The sequence below is a fragment of the Myotis nattereri genome (genome assembly GCF_964212035.1).
Source record: "Myotis nattereri genome assembly, chromosome: 8".
Classification (NCBI taxonomy): Eukaryota; Metazoa; Chordata; class Mammalia; order Chiroptera; family Vespertilionidae; genus Myotis; species Myotis nattereri.
This window is the reverse complement of record NC_138083.1, coordinates 82,535,753-82,554,566: the sequence shown is the minus strand read 5'-3', so window position 1 is coordinate 82,554,566 and position 18,814 is coordinate 82,535,753. Positions and strand designations below refer to the sequence as shown.

The following is an 18,814-nucleotide window of genomic DNA, read 5'->3' as shown; positions in this document are numbered from 1 at the left end:
TCACACACACACATATACTTGTCTATGAAATTTTTTTCTGATCTAATTTAAAAATAAGTTTCAGGCATGATGCCCTTTACCTCTAACTACTTCAGGGAACTGCATGAGTTTTTCAAGTGTTTGGGAGTTCAGATCCAACCTGAGTTTAGATCAACCCTCTCCTGAGCTAGAACAGAGAGTTTGGTGGGACCCAGGGTCCAAAACCAAGCAACACTACATCCCAGGGCAACAAAGACCTCCGTCCCATGTGCAGGAAATGGCAGGAAGCCTTCACAGCGGCCCAGCGCCTACACCACCTCAACCCCTCTCCCCAGGTTCTCCCCGGAGTCCTTGCCTCCAATCTGGCTGGCTGTCTCCTTGCTGGCATGCCTGGGTCTTCTCTGTGGGCTCCTTGAGGTTCACCCTCTCCAGGAAGCCTTCCCTGACTCTTCTTTCTGCCCTCCTCCCAAGCACCACTGCTTCCTAGCCCTCATTGAGCTTAGCAAATGTTTTGTATCTCTGCCCCCACCTCCCCTGCAGGAGCAGGAGCCCTGAGCCTCATCTGGGAACACGGGTGCCCAACCACATCTGAGCTAACTGTCAGGACCGGACCTGGTGAGGACCATTTGGTCCTGAGGGTGGCTGGGGACAGGGGCACAGCCTGGGGCGTGAGGACCAGGCCTCCTGCACCACTCAAGGGAAGGAAACAGAAACTCCATGGGTTGGGCAAGACCACTCACCCTCCATCCCTCTCCCAGGGACCAGAAAGACTCACCAGTCAGTGCCCTCAGCCAGATACCTGGGCTGAGGTGTCTGGAGTTGGTGGCCGAAGTCGAAGCTGGGGTAGAGTCGGTGGGGGTGGACAGACACGCGCTCCTGACTCCGCCTGCACCAGAAGGGAAGGAGGCCATGGCGTCAGGGCTGCCCAGGCCAGCCCAGCTCCCGCAGCTCCGAGCAGTCCCAGCCAGCCTACAGAGCAGGAGCTCGGCCCCTCGGCCCAAACTCTGAGGAAGCGTCCCAGCTGGACAGCAGCCAGGAACTCAGACATTCCTGTTCTGTCCGGCTGCCCACAGTACTGAGGCCTCTTCCTGGGTTTGTCTGCTGCAGGTCACCTGCCCCTCCCAGCTCCCTGTCTCTTCTGCTCCCTCTCCTACTTCCGTTGTCCTTGGTGGGCTGTCTTCAGGACACTCAGATCTGCCTCCTGCAGGCTCTCCCACCTCTGTGCACCCTCTGTTCCCCCCATGCTCTTCTCCCCTTGACCCTTCTTCACACTCTTCCCAGCTTTGACAGCCCAGGTCAAAGCCACCTCTTACAGGAAGGCCCCCCTGAACAATCCAGCCATGGTGACCCCTCCTCCCTCTGACCACACCTCACTCACCCCTTCAGTTAGGGATGCTTATGGCCTTAGAGATCCTCTAGCCAAGAGGTTATCAAAGTGTGCTGCCACGCCCCTGGGAATCCTCCCTAGGGGTTAGGAGCTCAAAACTATGTTCCTATCCTTCTATGAGGTTGTTTCCTTTTTCTTTCTCTCACAAGTGAGCACTGGAGATTCCCAGTGACTGTGTGACATGTGATTTGCAACAGAAGCCGACGTGAGAACACAGCTGTCTCCTACTAAGCCAGGCTTTGAAGAGATTTGCAAATACGTTCTAAAAAAGAAAAGGGGTCACTCTTCTTACCACATTAATATATAACTAGTTTTCAAAAATGTATTATTGGTGTTAACATATAATGAGTTTGTGGTTATTTTTAAATGAATTAATAAGTATTTTTTAAATTTCTGTTTTAATTTCTAATAAGTATCAATAGTCCTAACCATAAACACAGAAGCTTGAGGATCACTGAGCTACTCCAACTCTTTCTCGTGACAGTTGAGGCTCGTGAGGGAAGCGATTTGCCCAGGGTTCCCCGGCGCCTTCAGACCTTTAGGCTAGTGATGTCTGACTTTACTCTCCATCTGGTTCATAGCCGGTCTCTCTGACAGACCAGGGGCTCTTTGAAGGCAGGGCGGAACCAGCATGTCCTTTGGTTATTCCTTAGGGATCTTGGGTCTTAGAACCAGGTGACCAGGAAGCTAGTGGGGACATGGAGGGTGCCCAGTCAAATCTCCCACAAGGTGCAACCTTCCACGGCAAGCATCAGTGACCGCCAGCTGCCCAGCTCCCGTCCCTTACCTGGGCAATGTGACAGGGATGCACACTGGCTATCAAGGGAGCCCTGTGGAGTCCCGGCAGCTCCCACTGCCTGAATGAGTCCCTCTCGTCTAACTGAGCAAAAGCGGCCTCAGCACAGACCCACTTAGGGGCTGCGTAGTGACTGCCCTGGGTCCCACCCCCGCCCCACCGGCCACCAGGAAGCACCCACCTGGGGTGCGAGACGAGCCTGCGGTGCTGGGCTTCCAGGAGCTGCTGCTGCAGGAGGTATTGCTGGTGCAGGGCCTGAGGTAGGAAGGAGGGACCTGTGACATCCTGGAACTGCAGGGCGGGCAGCGGGGTCAGGGGCTGGTGCAGGGCGCCGCTGTGCTGGTGGGCCGGGGCCATGTGGGCGCTGAGGCCCGGCTGTGACTGCACGGGGTGGGCCAGGGGGAAGTCGGGCGCGAGCTGCTGCGGCTGCAGGGGGCCCAGGTGGAAGTGGCGGCAGGAGGTAGCGTGCGGATGCTGAGACCTTTGAAAGGGGGCACCTGGAGAGGCAAGGACAGAGAGAAGACCCCGTGAGGACCAGCGCTGCGTCCCTCCCCCGCAGACGCCGCCACCGCCCCGGGCACCTCCTGCAGCTGCTGAAACTCCGGGCCTTCATGAGGACACAGCAAGGTCATTGCTTTTATGTCCATTTGGTCATCTTCAATACGCCAAGGAAAGGCCCGGGCCTTACATGTTGGCGGAGAGAGGGATGCTTTCTTTAATTAATAGATAAGCATCCTTTTAAAAATTAACACACTTGTAAAAGGGGCTTTGAGGTCCCTGAGGCAGACTGGCTTTCTTGAATTAGACTCCTCCCATGCAACCTCTGACCTCACCACCTTTCCTAATAGATGCCACATGGAGAACACCGCGTCCGGCCTCGCCAAGCTCTGAGCTCCCTGAAGCCTTGGCTCGCCAGGACCCAGCCCAAGGGAACCTTCGTTTCCAGAGAGAAAACAACCAGAAGGTGTTTTCCATGCAGTTTTAAGAGAAAAACTAACCACCCCAATATAATTAAGCAATATGTTCTAATATTATAATTTATTTAAAAGCAACCATTTCTAGGAATAAGCTGGGCTCAGGCAACATCTAACCGGGCCTCCGTTACTTTGCTAAATAAAATTGAGCTCAATGACAAGCAGGCCTTACAAACTCCCCAGGAGCAAAGCTGTAGCTCCCGGCACTGCAGCCAGGAAGGTTTGCGGAGGCTTCCTGCTAAACACGCAGGTGCAGCTCCTCCCCAAACCCCGCGGGAATGAGAGCAAAGGGGCAAAGAGCAGACAAACAGACAAGGACAGAGGGAATAGAGAGGTGACAGGAGCAGGCAACAGGTGTCAGCAGATTTTTGGAAGCTGGAAAGCAGATGGGGAGTTAGCAGAGATGAGAAACCAGAAACCAAGTTCTAACCAAAGGGACGGTCAGCAAGAAGGGGGGGCAGGATCTTGGCACATGTGCTGGAAGGTCAGGAATTGGAGGCGGTGGCTACTGTGGAAGGCAGGAGAGAGGGTGGAGCTGAGAACGGGATGACTAGTCATATGAAAGCAGTTTGGGGCTCCTCACCCTGTCATTTTGTGGGGAAGCTGAGCCAGAGAGGCTCCCATAGAGGAGGGCAGGGTGATGCACATGATCAAACTGGAGGGTTAGGCGAACGCCTATGAATGGATCTTCGGAAACCCTGCCTCTTCTGCCACTGGGTTCTGAGAGCTGTCACCCAGGCGCCCCTCCCCTGCACCCTCCAGAGCCTTAGACTGGAAACTGGTCCCAGAAAAAGCTCTAGAGATGCTTCTGGTTGGGAGCACCCCAATAAAATGGCTGGATCCCCAACTGGCCACTCTATAATGAAGCCGGGAGACACTCATTCAGGGACCCCCGTCTCTCCGCAGCCCTGTGTCATGTGGGGTCTGCGAAAGTAGCAGATAATCGCTGTTCTATTTGGCCTCCAAGCCCAGAGGAGTGAAGTCCTACGGGTGGAATCTCTGGCCCATGACAAGCCAATGATCAGTGACGTCTGAACAACACTCACATCCCCAAATGCCCCTTCAATAGAGAACTACAATTTTTCCCATTAGAGTTACTCCTTTGGGTTAAAAAATAATCTGCCGATGTCCCCGATTAAACTAGTACTAACCATTTACATTTCCCCGGGGCTCAAATGCCATCGATTGCAAGGTTCACAAGGAGCCAAGTGACATTTTTAGGGAGTGGGGAGAAGGAAGGGTCTCCCAGAAACAGATAAACAAAGCACGAAAGTAACACGTCAAGTATAAGACCCAAATCCGTTTCAGCACCATGAAGAAAAACACGTGCATCTTAGAATTCAGGAAGTGGATGGTGACTGCTGGCACCCCCTCGGAGCTGGCTGGGAGCAGCACCTTCAGGCCGGGGGCCTGAGGGAGGTGGGGCAGGCTGGGGAGGTCCAGGTCAAGCCTCATGCAGCTGGGGCAGGGAAGCCCACAGGACGAGCCTCGCCTGATGCCTACCTGGCACACGGGACGTAAGAGGTGCTCCACCAGTGCCCGGGCTCGTGGGCAGGGAGCCCAACAGACTGACAGCTGGAGAGTGAGGGATCAGGGGTGGGAAGGAACCACGGGGCTTCGCTGCAGGGAAGGAAAGGGAGAAGCAGAGGCTTGGGCCCAGGGCTTCGGGCAGGTGGTGGAGGTGACAGGGACGAGGTCCCCAGTCTCTGGAAGGTTCACTGACAGAGGGGAGATTTGAGTCTAGGCCTTCCCTAAAGGCCAAATGTCGATGGGAGGGAGAGGGCAGAGCCAGGGAACTAGGGCGTTTAATGAAGCAAGGGGACCTCCCAAGGAGGAGGGCGGTGCAGAAAGGGTCCAGGACACCCAGAGGACACACAGGCCCATCTGGGGTTTCCTCTGGCCTGGGGATGAGGGGAACGGAGTCAAGGGGTGCCGAGGAGCCCCAAGGGGGCCTGGGCAGGAGCAGAGAGGAGCCAGGCCAAGAAGTCAGAATGTCAGAGACGGTGGCCCAGGCAGAGCCATGAGGCTTAACCAAGGCCTCTCCAGAGCAGAGAGCCTCCTCGGCAGCAGGAATATTCTGGCTGTCTTCTCATCTGAACCAGTGCGGTCACCCCCAAGTAAAGGGGCTTCCTTCTCAAGACTCCAGGGCTGAGAGCAACCACCTCTGAGCCCTCGGGTGAAGAGAAAAGGGAAGAACAGGACGCATTGTGGGGCAAGGACAAGGGTGGGCGCCTCCAGCAAAAGGCCGGCCCAGAGTCCCTGTGGCAGGCCCACCCGTCAACCAGGGCCAAATCGCCCCCCTCCTCCCAGGGATGTGGGACCCTGGGAGAGGAGGGTGGGAACCAAACCCTCGGTCTCCAGGGAAGCCAGTCTGGCGTGTCTCATCCTCCCCAGGCCAGTTCTCAGGGTGTCAGGTTCCCCGCGGTCACTCAGCTCACTGACCCAGCATCACTCTCCCTCACAGGTGGAGGCAGAGCAGGCCTTGGGAAGGGGAGAGGGGCTGGGGGAGGGCAATGGCCCCGGGATGGTGTGGGAGACAGGATGGTGGGGGCAGCTAGCTGGCAGGGACCGGGGACCGAAGGTGCAGGCTTGTCACTGCTAAGCACTTCCTCGAAGCGAGGGCTGGAGGAAGATGTTACTCCTTTCTGAACTCCAGCTCCCAAGTTGTGTAGAAAACCAGCCTTTTGAAAAGCAAATATCTGCCCACAAGAGGCCAGCGAGGAAGCCTCCACCACCAAAGCGGCTTTCGGAGGCAGGCAGAGTGGCCTATGTGAGGGCTCTGCCTCAAGGTCAAGGGGTCCCCCTCACCGTCAGCCCTGGACAGGGCATCTCACTCTCCAGGCCCCATTTTCTAGGCATGGGACACACACTGATGGCACCGCGTCACACACCGCTGACATCGCTCTGCTGCCTGGGTCCACGAACACCTTCAGTCCGGGCCCCTCATCTTCCCGGGAAGGTGTTTGTGAACTGAATGCTGGGACAGCCCCCGGCTCCCACAGCTGGGCAGCCCGGACCCAGATCTCCTGCCTGTTGAGATTCACTTTCCCACTCGCCTCTCCCAGACCCCAGGGCCTCGCCTGCCTCCAGGCCCACAATGGCCATTCTCTGCCCCCTGGTCCTGCTACCCTACCTCGCTGGACAGTTGCATCCAGTCCAACCTTGACTCCCCAGGACAGATCTTAACTCAGGTATAATCTCCCAGTCAGATAGACTGCCCTCTCCACTGGACTGGTGGCATTTGCCTGTGATATTTGGCATTTTATTTGTGGACACATTTTATCTCCATTAATAAGTGGTTAAGGGGGTGCTTTCAGGAGTGCAGTAACTGTCCTTTGTTCTTAGAGGGGCTTAGGAATCTTCCGAGAGGGGAGGGAGGGGGACATGAGAGAATGGAAGAGGGGAGAAGGAAAAGGGGGGCGGGGGAGGAAAATGGGCAGGAAGGAAAGAAAAGGAAGAAAGACCTCCATTATCTTAAAAATGTTAAGTATCAGATTATTAGCTCCTCAGGAAATATGGTTCTTCATGGGCTTATCAAATATTCCAGCCGAACAAGGCTCAGAGATCGTGCAGCCTTCACTCTACGATGAGGACCCCGGGGCTGGGAAAGGTAGGTGGCTTGTCCAGTGCTCTCAGGTCATTATGTCTGAGTTGGGGCTGGAGTTCAGGCCTCCTAGGTCCCAGTGCCCTCCCCTCCCCTGCCATTTCAGGGCCCCCTTCCTCCAAGCACCCAGACCCTCATATGCCCACACCCATGTACACGTGGTACTCCCAGAGAGAAGTCCTCCTGCCCAGAAACGGCAGCCAAGGCCCTGGTGGTCCCACCCGCCTCCTTGTTCCCCTCCCAAGCACCCCCAGGAGGAAGCTCGTTCCTGCAGAAGGAAGTTACCATGAACTGGCAAGAGACCAGCTGCTGGGGCCCATGGGGAAGGGATTGGATCTCTTCTGTGGGAGATACCAAGGAATGGCCGTGGTGAGGAAGAACGCATAGCTCAGCCCGGTCCACCTTGGCCAGTGGCCCCAGGTTCCCTCCCTGGTCTAAGAAAATGCCCAGGTCAAGCCCCAGTTTTATGGAGGAGGCCAAGGTGTTTCTAGTCCATTGGGTGTTTCTGTTGCAAGGCAATCCTATGGGGCCCCTAGAAGTCCTCACGCAAAAGGCTGTGTTTAGGCCCTATGTTTCCCAGGGTTTAACTGATGAGAGAGGATGGAAGAAACTTCTGGGGTCCTGGCCCCAATTCCCAGCACCTCGAATTAACACGGACACGGTGAGCTGGACTCTGGTGATGGAGACCAGACTTGTTAGAGGACTCAGTGTCTGATATGAGAACGGGTCAGGTAATAGCTGCGGGCAAAGGGATTCAGCTCATTTTGGTAGATTTGGATCAACATAACGAAGACATTTCTTAGAATGTCACTGTGTTCCCCAAAGTTCTTCATCACTGGGGATGCCCATGCGAGGCCAACTAACTGCCCAGCAGAGGAGTGTGGCTGGGCTAGGACACCTCCAGGTCCCCTTCTAAGCTCGCCATGAAATGATACAGATTCACTGCCTGATCATGGTTAGGCCAAGCTAGTCTATGAAGGCACAGAAACGCTGGCCTGGGTGATGGAGGAAGGAGGAAGGAGCAAGGTAGCAATGAGAGAGCAAGCCCGAGTACTCAGGGCCCATGTCTGGAGGCCTGAGCACAGGTGCAAGGAGGAGATGCAAGCCACAGGCAGGTGTCTGGAGGCAGACTCCCTGCTCCACTCAGTGTGGCCCCAGGAGCTTCCTCTACCCGCTGCACTGACACAGCCCAGAATTCCATTTCCTGCATCTCCTGAGCCTCCCAGGGGCCCACGCTGCCAGCCTGGGACACATGCAAGCTCCATGTGGCTAGATAACCCACCCTTTGTGATCCATCCCGAGGCAGGCTGCTCGGGGAGGCAACACAGGAAAGGTGGGGGAGGGGCATATCGTGGGGAGTCTTGAATGGTGGGACCAGGAGCCTGGGTACACTTCATAAGTTAACTGCTTGACTACAACCCAGACATATGAGAGATGATGACTATGGGGAGTGGGCCATTTGCCCAGAGCCCAGATTCCTAGGCTGTCCTTCCTTGCTTCCTTACCTACTCCAGGTAAATCTGTTTAATCTCATTTGCTACAGTCTGATCAACCCCAGAGGCCTATTCCCTGGCTTGGCTCCTGGGCTGCCTGGGGTCTGCTTTCCTCTCTCCCCATAGTTTGGTTCCCTGACTGATAGATAGAGGACACACAGGCGGAAAGGAAGTGATATGCCCAAAGGGACCCCTCCTACCCAGAGCAGCTTTGTGAATGCTTCCCCAGGGCCAGCCTTTGATCTAAATGAACACCTCCACTTCTTCAAGGAACTGAATTCCAGACTCTCATGACACTGATGTTCCATCCTAAGGAAGCCTCCTTGACCATGGGCCTGAGACAATTAAACAGCAAACCTCCAGCAAGCGGCACAGGGCCAGTATTTGGCTCCAGTTGCTGTCAGGGTCCAGGGAAGGGAGGAGGTGGTGTCCTCTAGGAAACCCCTGCGAGTAATAGGACTGTCATCCAGGCATCATCCATCCTAGAAGATACCTTTCTCCATTTAATGCCAATGAGGTTTATAAGAGCATTCGCACTGCAGCCAAAAAGCGCATTTTATGGCGGGCTCTATGGTCCGAAGACCTCACTCGGTGAAGGCGAGACCTGGCTCCGTCTCATTCACCTGTAACCCTGGTGTCCGACACAGGCCTTAAGACATAGCAAAAACGTGCTGGCTGAGTGGATGAATGGATGGATGAGTGAATGGAATGAACAGTTGGACATGTAGGAAGGAGCATCTTGCTAAAGCCTGGGCAATATGCAAAGCAGCTGCCTCCCAGCAATCAGCACTGGTTTGCCGATGGCAGAGGAGCAAATGCAACCAAAGGAGCTGGAAACACTGCTGACAGAAAGACAGGAATTCTTTCAATGAGTGCCGGGCCCAGTTGCAAGTCCAACATGGACTGGGGTGGCCCAGCCCACGAGATGGTCAGTGCGAATCACAACCCACTACCCCAGAAGTTAAAGTGGTTTCAGAGCCAGAACAGAACCCCCTGACCAAGGAAGGGTGGGCGTGGTCTGCCTCACTGACGGCCTTGGTTGTAAACCACGCATAGTTCCTCTCAGCTCATGAGTCAGACATTCTCCTAATCTACACTAATAAAAGAGAAACATGGTAATTGGCGTATGACCGCTACCCTTTTCATTGGCTAATCAGCGAGATATGCAAATTAACTGTCAGCCAAGATGGCGGCCGGCAGCCAGGCAGCTTGAAACTAACATGAGGCTTGGTTGCCTCAGTGACGGAGGAAACCAACGTTCCCCGTCTGCGGCTGCAGGCCTCTGAGCGGGCAGTTTAAGAAACATTGTAACAAATACCGTGGGACTTCAGCCAGCAGATTTGCAACATTGTAAGCAAAGGCCAGAAACCTACTTTCAGCACGGAGGCCTAAGAGCTGGAGCCAAGCCTCAAGCTAAAGCTGGCCCAGAATAAAAATAATAAAAAAGGAAAAAAGGAGCTTTTGGGAGTTCAGTCATCCCCAGCCTGAAAACTGGCCAGGTACCCCAGTGGGGACCCCCACCCTGAAGGATGTGTGACTAGCTGCAAACAGCCATCATCCCTTCACCCATGCTGGCCAGGCACCACAGTGGGGACCCCCACCCTGATCCAGGACCCCCACCCTGATCCAGGACACCCTTCAGGGCAAACCAGCCGGCCCCACCCATGCACCAGGCCTCTACCCTATATAGTAAAAGGGTAATATGCCTCCCGGCACCAGGATCAGCATGACAGGGGGCAGTGCCCAAACACCCTGATCGGCCCTGCTCTGTGTGTGACAGGGTGTGGCACCCCACCCCACCCCCGCCCCCCCGGGCCCTGCTCTGTGTGTGACGGGGTAGAGCCATAACCTCCCCATCAGCCCTGCCCTGAGTGTGACAGTGGCAGCGCTCCAACCCCCTGATCGGCCCTGCTCTGTGGGTGATAGAGGGCGGCGCCCCAACCCACTGATCCACCCTGCTCTGTGTGTGACAGGGGACGGTGCCCCAACTCCCCTATCGGCCCTACTCTGTGAGTGACAGGGGGGAGCTCCTCAACTCCCTGATGGGCCCTGCTCTGTGCATGACAGGAGGGAGCTCCCCAACCCCCTGATGTACCCTGCTCTGTGCATGACGGGGGGCAGTGCCCCAACCCCCGGATTGGCCCTGCTCTGTGCGTGACAGGGGGTCACGCCGCAACCTCCCCATCGACCCTGCCTTGAGTGTGACAGGGGGTGGTGCCCCAATCCCCCTATCGGCCCTGCTCTGAGCCCGACCAGGGGCTGCACCTAGGGATTGGGCCTGCCCTCTGCCACCTGGGAGCAGGCCTAAGCCAGCAGGTTGTTATCTCCCAAGGGGTCCCAGACTGCTAGAGGGCACAGGCTGGGCTGAGGGACCCCCCCTTTCCCCCCGAGTGCACAAATTTTTGTGCACCGGGCCTCTAGTATTCTCTATAAAAACGCAAGTGCATTTTTTAAGAAAGCCAATCCCCAAACCCCAACAGCTTTCACAAAGTGGTGGGCGCTCACAATAACATTGCTTGGTGCCCCAAACGGGCAGACCGAGTCCAGAAAGCCTCTTGGACTGGGCCTCTTGCTCCTGAGGTTCCACTTAGGCAAAGGCCCTGTGAGCAGTGTGGACAGGACCGAGGGTAACATCATCGTCCGCCTCCCGTTTCCCCAGGAGAACTACAAGTTCTCGTGTGCACCTCTGCCCTGCCAGCCTGGCTCTCAGGGCCACTCTGAACTGCCATGGAAAAGCATTTAGATGGTGGTTTTTCTCAGGAGCAGTTATGTTTTGGCAAGAAGACATCATGAAGTTCTGATGGTGGGATTTCAGACAGCAGCCAGTGAGTCTGGGCACTGTGGGAGTCCCGGCCTCCCCGGGCCCCTGAAATCAAATCACATCAGTGGGAGGGTATCCATTGCTCGAAGCCAGAGGCAATTAGATTAGATTCCCAACCGTTATTGCTCATGGGCACCTCAGTCTAACACCCTGGCGGGTGTGTGTGTGTGTGTGTGTGTGTGTGTGTGTGTGTGTGTGACAGAGAAGGGAGTGAGGACATCAGATGAAATACTGAGGAGATAGAAAGGCAGGAGAGAGAAGAGAGAGCAGGAAGGAGATAACAAGAGGAAGAGAGGGGAGAGAAGCTGCCTGAGAAAGGCAGAGCTAGAGGTGTCTCAGAACTGGCCTCATCTGCCCACCGGTAGCAGACACTGTAAGACACCCAGGGAGGGGCCTCACAGAGGACAGGAGCTTCTCATCCTCCCCTGGGCCCAGCCCAGGGCGGGCTCAGCGAACACCCAGTCCTCACATGTCCCCTCTGTCCCCATCAAGCCCAACATGGTTTGGAGTGAAATGCCAGGCAGGGGAGAGTGCCCAGGGCACGCAGCAATGAGCCACCCAGGGCTCCTTGCCAACAGAAGCACCCTGGCTGGCTTCCTACTCCTGGGATGGACCACAGAGATACATGGCCCAGTAATAGCATTCCAGAGCCAAACATTCTTCAGGAGGAAGTCAGTGGTTTGGATTAAGCATTTCTCGCTCTCTCTCTCTCTCTCTCTATCTCTCTCTCTCTCTCTCTCTCTCATTCATGCTTAAGATGCAAATGCCTTCAAGAGAGTAACACATTTTAAATCCATAACGTTCATTGTGGATGAACCTGCAAGGCTTTCTGTCTGTCCAGAGAGAATGGAAAACCATGGAGATGTTGAGTGAGGTGGCCAGGCTGGGAGAGAAAAACCAAATGTGTCCCCTTCACAGCTCTGCTCCAGCATCTGAGAATGAAGATAGCCCGACGTAGTCCTTTTCTCATGTATTGATCACATGTATTAATCAGTCAATTGCATTTTATTTTAAACTTGACTTATCCACTCACCAAATATTCACTGCACACCTATTATGTGCCAGGGACTGTTATAGATGCAACTTTAAGTCAAAAATGCTTGTCCTCATGGGACTATGGTCAAGTTCTGTACTGTCCAGGATGGTCACCATGATGGTTCAGTATGTGAAATGTTGCTAGTCCAAATTGACATGGGCTGCCAGTCTAAAATATTCACAAAACTTCAAAGACTTAGCACCAACAAAATAATACACACACACACACACACACACCCCAAAACTAACAACTTTGCAAATAACTTATATGTTGAAATTATAAATTTTGGATATGTTGAACTAAATAATACACATTATTAAGCTATATTTCACCTATTTCTTTTTATTTTTTTAATGTGGTTGCTAGAACATTTTAAATTATATATGTGTCTTACATTATATTTCCATTGAACAGTACTGGTCTAGACAATAAGTAGCTCTATAAGAAGATGTGCCATTTATTGATGATGATGATGAGAGCTGTGGAGACAGCAGAAGCAGGGAGGAAGACCAGTGAGGAGAATGTCTTAACTTTTGGTAGGATGGCCAGGAGAGCCTTCCCAGAAGGTGACTTCTGCGTGAAGAGCTGAAGGAGCATAAAGGTATCAGGGGAAGAGCTTTCCAGGTAGACTGAACTGAAGTTCAACGGCCCTGTGGTGAGAGGGTGCCTGGCATTTCGAAGAACTTTGGAGGCCAGTGTGGTTGGAGCAGAGGAAGATGCGGGGAGTGGTAGGAGTCTAGGTGAGATAGATGTTGAGGGTTCAGGAGGCCAGATGGTGCAGAACCTCCTTAGCTGTTATAAGATATTAGCTTTTACTCTGAGTGAGATTAGGAGCAAAAGGAGGGCAGCTGAGCAGAGAAGTGACAAGACTTGACTCACTTTGGCTACTGTTTGAGAATAAGCTAGAGGGATGAAAGGGAAGAAGCAAGAGAGAGATGATAGTTTCTTGGATCCAAAATTTATGTTAAATGGAGTGGTGACCAGATTTGCTGATGGATTGGGCATGGAACGGGAGAGAGAGAGAGGACAAGGACTCCAGAGGAATGGTGTAGTTGACAGTTGGCAAAAGTGGCTCCAATTCCTCCCCTCTAGATATGCACACCCCTTGCAAGGTGACTTTGAAGCTCCTCCCACCAAGAGGCGGGGTCTGTTTCTTCCACCTCTTGAATCTGGGCTTGGTCACGTGACCAACTTTGGCCAGGAAAATGCAGTGGAAGTGAGCTTGGGCCTCCTGTCTCTCTCTCTCTCTCTCTCTCTCTCTCTCTCTCTCTCTCTCTCTCTCTCCCATATGAACAAGCCCAGGCTAACCTGCTGGAGATCGAGACCATGTGCAACAGAGATGCACTGTCCTAGATGATCATCAAGGATGTAGATGGATGAGTCCAGATAAGACCAACTTCCCAACTGAATTCTTTGAGCCCAACTCAAATTATCAACCACTGAATTGTGAGCTGAATAAATGGTGGTTGTCTTAAAGCCAAGCTTTGGAGTGATTGTTATATGGAAAAGCTAACTGCCATTTATTGAGGTACAGACTCAATTTTGAGTCATGCTCTTATTGTTTTGAATGTGAGTCTGGATGTCTAGAGAGCAAAATCCTTGTTTTTTTTCTCCCTGCAGCATCCATAGCACCCTCAGGAGAGGGCTGGATGGGATCGGGATGCTCACTGCACACTTACTAGACAGATGGATGGATGACTCCCTAAGCATAGCCATGTCCTTTAGCCACCCTTCCCCCCACAAAGCCAGAGAGCTTTAAATGCCTCTTCTCTCTCTCTTTGCCTGTTAATCCACGAGAGTTTGCAGTTGAACCTCGATTTCCCAGAACTTTCATCAGCAATAGCTACAGAAAATTTAAACCCACAGTTAGGTGTTTCCTTGAGAATGTGAAACACTGATTTTTGGCCTATTTTGCCCTTGCACACCCAGCCTTTCCCCAGATGTGCTGGCAAATAGACAAATCTATTGTTTTGAGCTTTTCCTCCTCTCCACCCTCATGACATGTTAATTAGCAGAGAAAATGCCAACAGCAAAGTCAAAAGGGCTGAGGACACTCCCCAGCCTTGCATAGCCAGCTGGTGTCACCCTGGGCACCCTGACTCGTCCATCCAAGGTTGAAGTCCATGTCCAGGGCTTAGGGAACTGTGTCTGCCTCCCTGCTTGTCTTTCCTCCGCCCCAAGTGCTCCAGATCCCTCAGGCTCTTCACTTCCGTCTTTCTCTGATGCTGGCAGTAATATCAGTGCATCACGTCACCTCTTACAAAGCATCTCCCAAATTCAGCCCCACAACCATCCAGCACAGCGAGTTATGAAAACAATTCCCATTTTAGAGATGAAGGAACGGAGGCTCAGAGGATTAGACAGACTTACCTAATAGCACTTGGCCCAGGGCCAGGAACTTGTAGCCTGGTTTTCTGATTCCAAGCCTGTCTTTCTTGCACTGTCAACACCATCAAAATATGTTCCCAATAAAGGGTCAAGTACACTGAGGAGGAGGGGCCTCTTATGCAAATTGCCGGTAAGGTTACAGTGTTGGGTCTCACATGGGGATCTAACTGGTGTCAGTTAAATCTGGCCAAGGTCCAGGAGAGAGGACACTTTGAAGGGACACAGGGGCTCTCTCAGGCCCTGAAACTGCCCCTGCCCCCATCTCCTGGGTTCCAGGTGTCATCTGAAGCCAGTGGGGTGTCCATGAGCCAAGAATAAAGGTTCTTTAGAGGCCCTGCTGGACTTGTGGCTAGATCAGGCCCTGGTGCCACACACATTCTCCTGCAGCCCTGGTGGGAATGCATGCTCCCCTTTGCAATACTGTGGAGGCACAAAATGAAGGTGTTTATTGGGGCCAAAATGGCCCCTGATTGGCTTACTATGGCCTCTCACATGGCCCTTCCCAGCTACCACTAGGGCAAGGCAGCCACGAGGAGCAAGGGACTCCACGTGCTGTGCTTGCCCTTCTGGAGCGGTATGTGTGGGTGTGGGTGTGAAACTGCATGTACCCCGGAGTTCTGGGTTGTGTGTGTGCATGCACACACACCTGAGCATCCACAACCTGTCCCATGACCTGCTGGGAGTAGTCAGGCCAGCCGACACACAGCCCTGGTTTGCCAAGACAATTATTTTTTATTGAATACCTGCTCTATATCCAACACCATATAGGGGGAGGGAGGTATTTTCCCTCAGGGAAGCTGTGGGGTACATCTACCTGGGGAGTCAGGGAAATTGCATTCAATTCCAGTCTTAATCACTCACTTGCTGTGTGGTCTTAGACAAGCAGCCTACCCTCTCTGAACTTCAGCTTCCTGACCTGAAAAGTAGGCTTACGGATATAGCCATGTTTATCTCCAGGATTGTCGTGGATTCAGGTGAGATACCTGGGGGTAAAGTGCTTTGAATATTGTACAGTGACACACATATGAGGCCCCATATTAAAGATGTTGCAACAAACATTCACATGAGAGAAACCTGCAGAAGTGCAATAGCTGGAATTAAACAGTGTGGTTTCGATTATAGTACATGTGCAGCAAAAGTAAATAGGCAGGTGATTTCTGGACGGTTCCCTGAGATCTGACAACAGTTCCCCTTAAGGAGGGAACCTGGTGGCTGGGGCAGCGGAGGAAGGGGAATATGGTTTTCTCCACATATATACATCTTTTTGTACCATGTGCATATATTATATGGTTTTTAAAATATATTTAGTAGCTTAAAAAAATAAAATAATAAAAAAAGTAAGTATAGCAAAGTGGAAACTGGTCAGTCTCCAGTATTGTTCTGTCCCTTCCTCATCCTCCCACCTCCCAGGTTCCCAGGGCCTCCTGCAGCTGTCTCCATCTCCTCTCCCCAAATTTCAACTCCCCCTCTTTCCCCATTAGAAGGTAAGTAAACTGAAATGCAAAGAAAGCAAACAACCTGCTGTCACCCATCCCAGGGCTCGGGCTAACACAAGGTGAATCTGGGGTCAGCTCCAGAGCTCGGTAGAGTCCAAAGCCCGAGTGTGGCCTCTGCTCCACTAAGAACCCATCGCTCAGGCCAGAGGAAGGCCCCTGATGTGGAGGGAGCTTGGGCTCCATGGGACAGGCATACTTTGGGGTGAAGAGGGCCTCCCCAGGGCCCCTCAGATGTCACCACATCTGGCTAAGGCTGGGCTTGAGCGATGCTGCTTTTATAGAAGATGCTCTGGGTTGAACTTGAGCAACAGTGCCCTTGGAAAGGGTCGGGCAGCCACCTTATTCTAATCCCACTCCAGAGAGAAGAGGTCCTGGCAGGGTGCCCAGCTGGCAATGTTTGAACCAAACAATTTTGAAAACTGAGTTCAAGACCTGTCGTCAGAAGCAACAAACATGAGGGCATGCCACAGAGCCCAGCTCTTCTGGCTGCGGCGGGAAGACACCCGGAGCCCCTCCAGCTCCCCGGGGGCGGGGAGGGGGGGGCTGTGTTGCTTGCAGTTGAAGCATCCCTCATTCTTTGCATCCAAGGCCTTGGGACTTCTGGGGTGTTTTGAGGATCCTCGTCAGAGAGACTGGGAGGATCTGCCAGTGAAGTTGGCCAGAAGCTCCCCTTTGAGCCTCCGTGTGCTCCTCTATGACAGAGCACAGTGATGAGCCCACAGGTGTGCCATCTAGAGCAGGAGGGGTTCACTCGGCATTGGCAGCTCATAGCACCTCCATTTCCATGCCAGCTCCAGCCCGAGGTAGCCTTGCCCTTCTCCAAGAGTGGGGGGTAGTCAGCACCAGCAGCAAATGCCCTCCCTGTCTTCCCAGGGTCCCTTAGAGGGGGACTATTTCACAGCCAACCTGTGGCTTAGAGGACCCTCAACCAGAGGCTACAGCCGCCGGGGGACCTGGGACGAGGAAGCACAGCAAGTGAGAAGAAACAAGGAGGCAGCCTCATCAGCAGTGACAGAGCACTGGCCTCTTGGGAGCCCTCCCCATCCTCCCCACCCTCCCAGGCTGCACTCAGCCTGGGGCTCAACTCCCAGAGAGACATATGACAGGAGGGAGCCTGCTCTCTGCCTGGACTCCCGCTGTCTTCAGAGCCTGACAGGCAGCTGTGAGCGGCTACGAAGAGTCAGAGACTGTGGCAGACGGCATACAGGAGGGACATGTTTGCCTGCAGGCTTAGTGGTGAGCCTCTGGCGCTACCAGGCAACCAAGGGACCAGGGCTGTGGGCTCAGTTCTAGCCAGCACAAACCAGCATATGTCCCTTCAACCCCACAGCCCCTGGAGTCTACCCTTCCCCAAACCAGGCCCTGTGGTTGTGGCAAGATTCATGGGCAGCTGTCCAATGTGAAATCTGATTTTGAAGGATGGGGGTGGGGAGATTTAAACCCTGGGGGCGGGGGGGGACTGCTTTTTGATTCCCCAGACTCATGAGCCATTCTCTCCCGCTGAGCTCAAGATCTGCACTTGGGGAAGAGAGGGCGTTTAAAAATAGCATAACTGGCTTGAATATCTCTGCTCCCAGCCTGCTGCAAGTCATATCCAATTACTCTGCTGACAAGAGGCTCTGAGCCCAGGGAGCCTGGCATCCCAGATGTCATTCCAGGGGGCTGGGCACTGTGGTCCCCCAGTCCCTTCTTCTCCCAGTGGGCATCCAAGGGCCTGGGAGAAAGGAACAGAAAGACCATGGCCCAGCCCAGGCCATAATTCAGACATGTCTAGCTACTTGGCTGAAACTGGTTTCCTTGAACAACACCCCCACCCCTTTGGTTCACATTGGGTGCACAGCCCCGCATACCTGACCCATGCCTGAGATTCCACCCATAGAGCTTCACCCCTTTGGAATGTAAACACCTTTTCAAGATTCCCCACTAACATGCAAGTGACCCTCCCTGGGATGATACCTAATCACAGTTGGGAACACAGTAGAATGCCATCTCCATGAGGCAGGCCCTCTGCTGTCTGGCTCGCTGCCGACACACAGTAGGTACTTACCCAATGTGCGCTGAGATGAATGGATCCGTAATAAAGGGGACTTGCCAAGAAGACGCCCATGGCGCCATGCAACCCCCTCTCAATGGCAAGGGTAAGAAATAAGCAGCTGACCCAGAAGCACCCGTCCTATTGGTGGTGGCACATGGCATCATCTCATCAACAAAGGCCAAGCTCAGAGGCCCTGTCTCTTTCCTTTCTCCACCCAACGCCACAGAGGTTATTTTTCCGCAAACTCGCCCAACCCAAAGCGACTTGCCAGTGACCCCGTTAAGCCAGCAAATGCTAGGGCTGAAGCTCTCTCCTGCAAGGCCTCAGCCCACCTGCCCCCTCCAGCTGTCCGTCCCTTTCTGAAACTCTCACAATGATCGGATGCTCAGGGAACACAAACTGAGAGAGTTGTCATGGGGTGGGGGAGGGTCAGGGAGCAGGGGGTGCCTGAAACCATTGGGCACGTTTTGTCTGTCTTGTCTATGACACTTGCCACGTTCCACTCAATGCTTTGTCACCAGGAGCCTTGACTTAGCCACTTCCCCAGGGTGGAGGCAGGGTCTTGGTCATCTGCCACCCACACACAGCCCACACCTGGCACACCCTGGTGCCCAGGAGCTGTTTGATTAATGAGTGTGTGTGTGTGCAAGGTCCTGTAAACATTACAAAGACACGTGTAAAGAATCCAGGGATTACTCGCTGACCACTTCCATTAACCTGGACAATTGAGGAAATGAGGCATAAAGTGAGTCCACCATGTGCCATGCCAATGACGAGAGTGGGAGGAAGGAGCAGCAGCGCTTCA

General features: G+C 53.5%; 1 protein-coding gene across 8 annotated transcripts in view; it reads right to left on the bottom strand.

Annotated features, from left to right (window-relative positions):
• ARK2C (arkadia (RNF111) C-terminal like ring finger ubiquitin ligase 2C) overlaps positions 1-18,814 on the bottom strand; it is a 125,579-nt gene that overhangs the window by 9,987 nt on the left and 96,778 nt on the right. For 6 of the 8 annotated variants that reach the window (XM_081096525.1, XM_081096518.1, XM_081096519.1 and 3 more), the window contains 2 exons: positions 2,344-2,659; positions 755-865 (listed from right to left, as the gene is read on the bottom strand). In XM_081096525.1, coding sequence (XP_080952651.1) covers positions 755-865; positions 2,344-2,659 — 427 coding nt within the window. The remainder of the gene's footprint in view (positions 1-754; positions 866-2,343; positions 2,660-18,814) is intronic. The other 2 variants (XM_081096522.1, XM_081096524.1) reach the window with 1 other exon arrangement.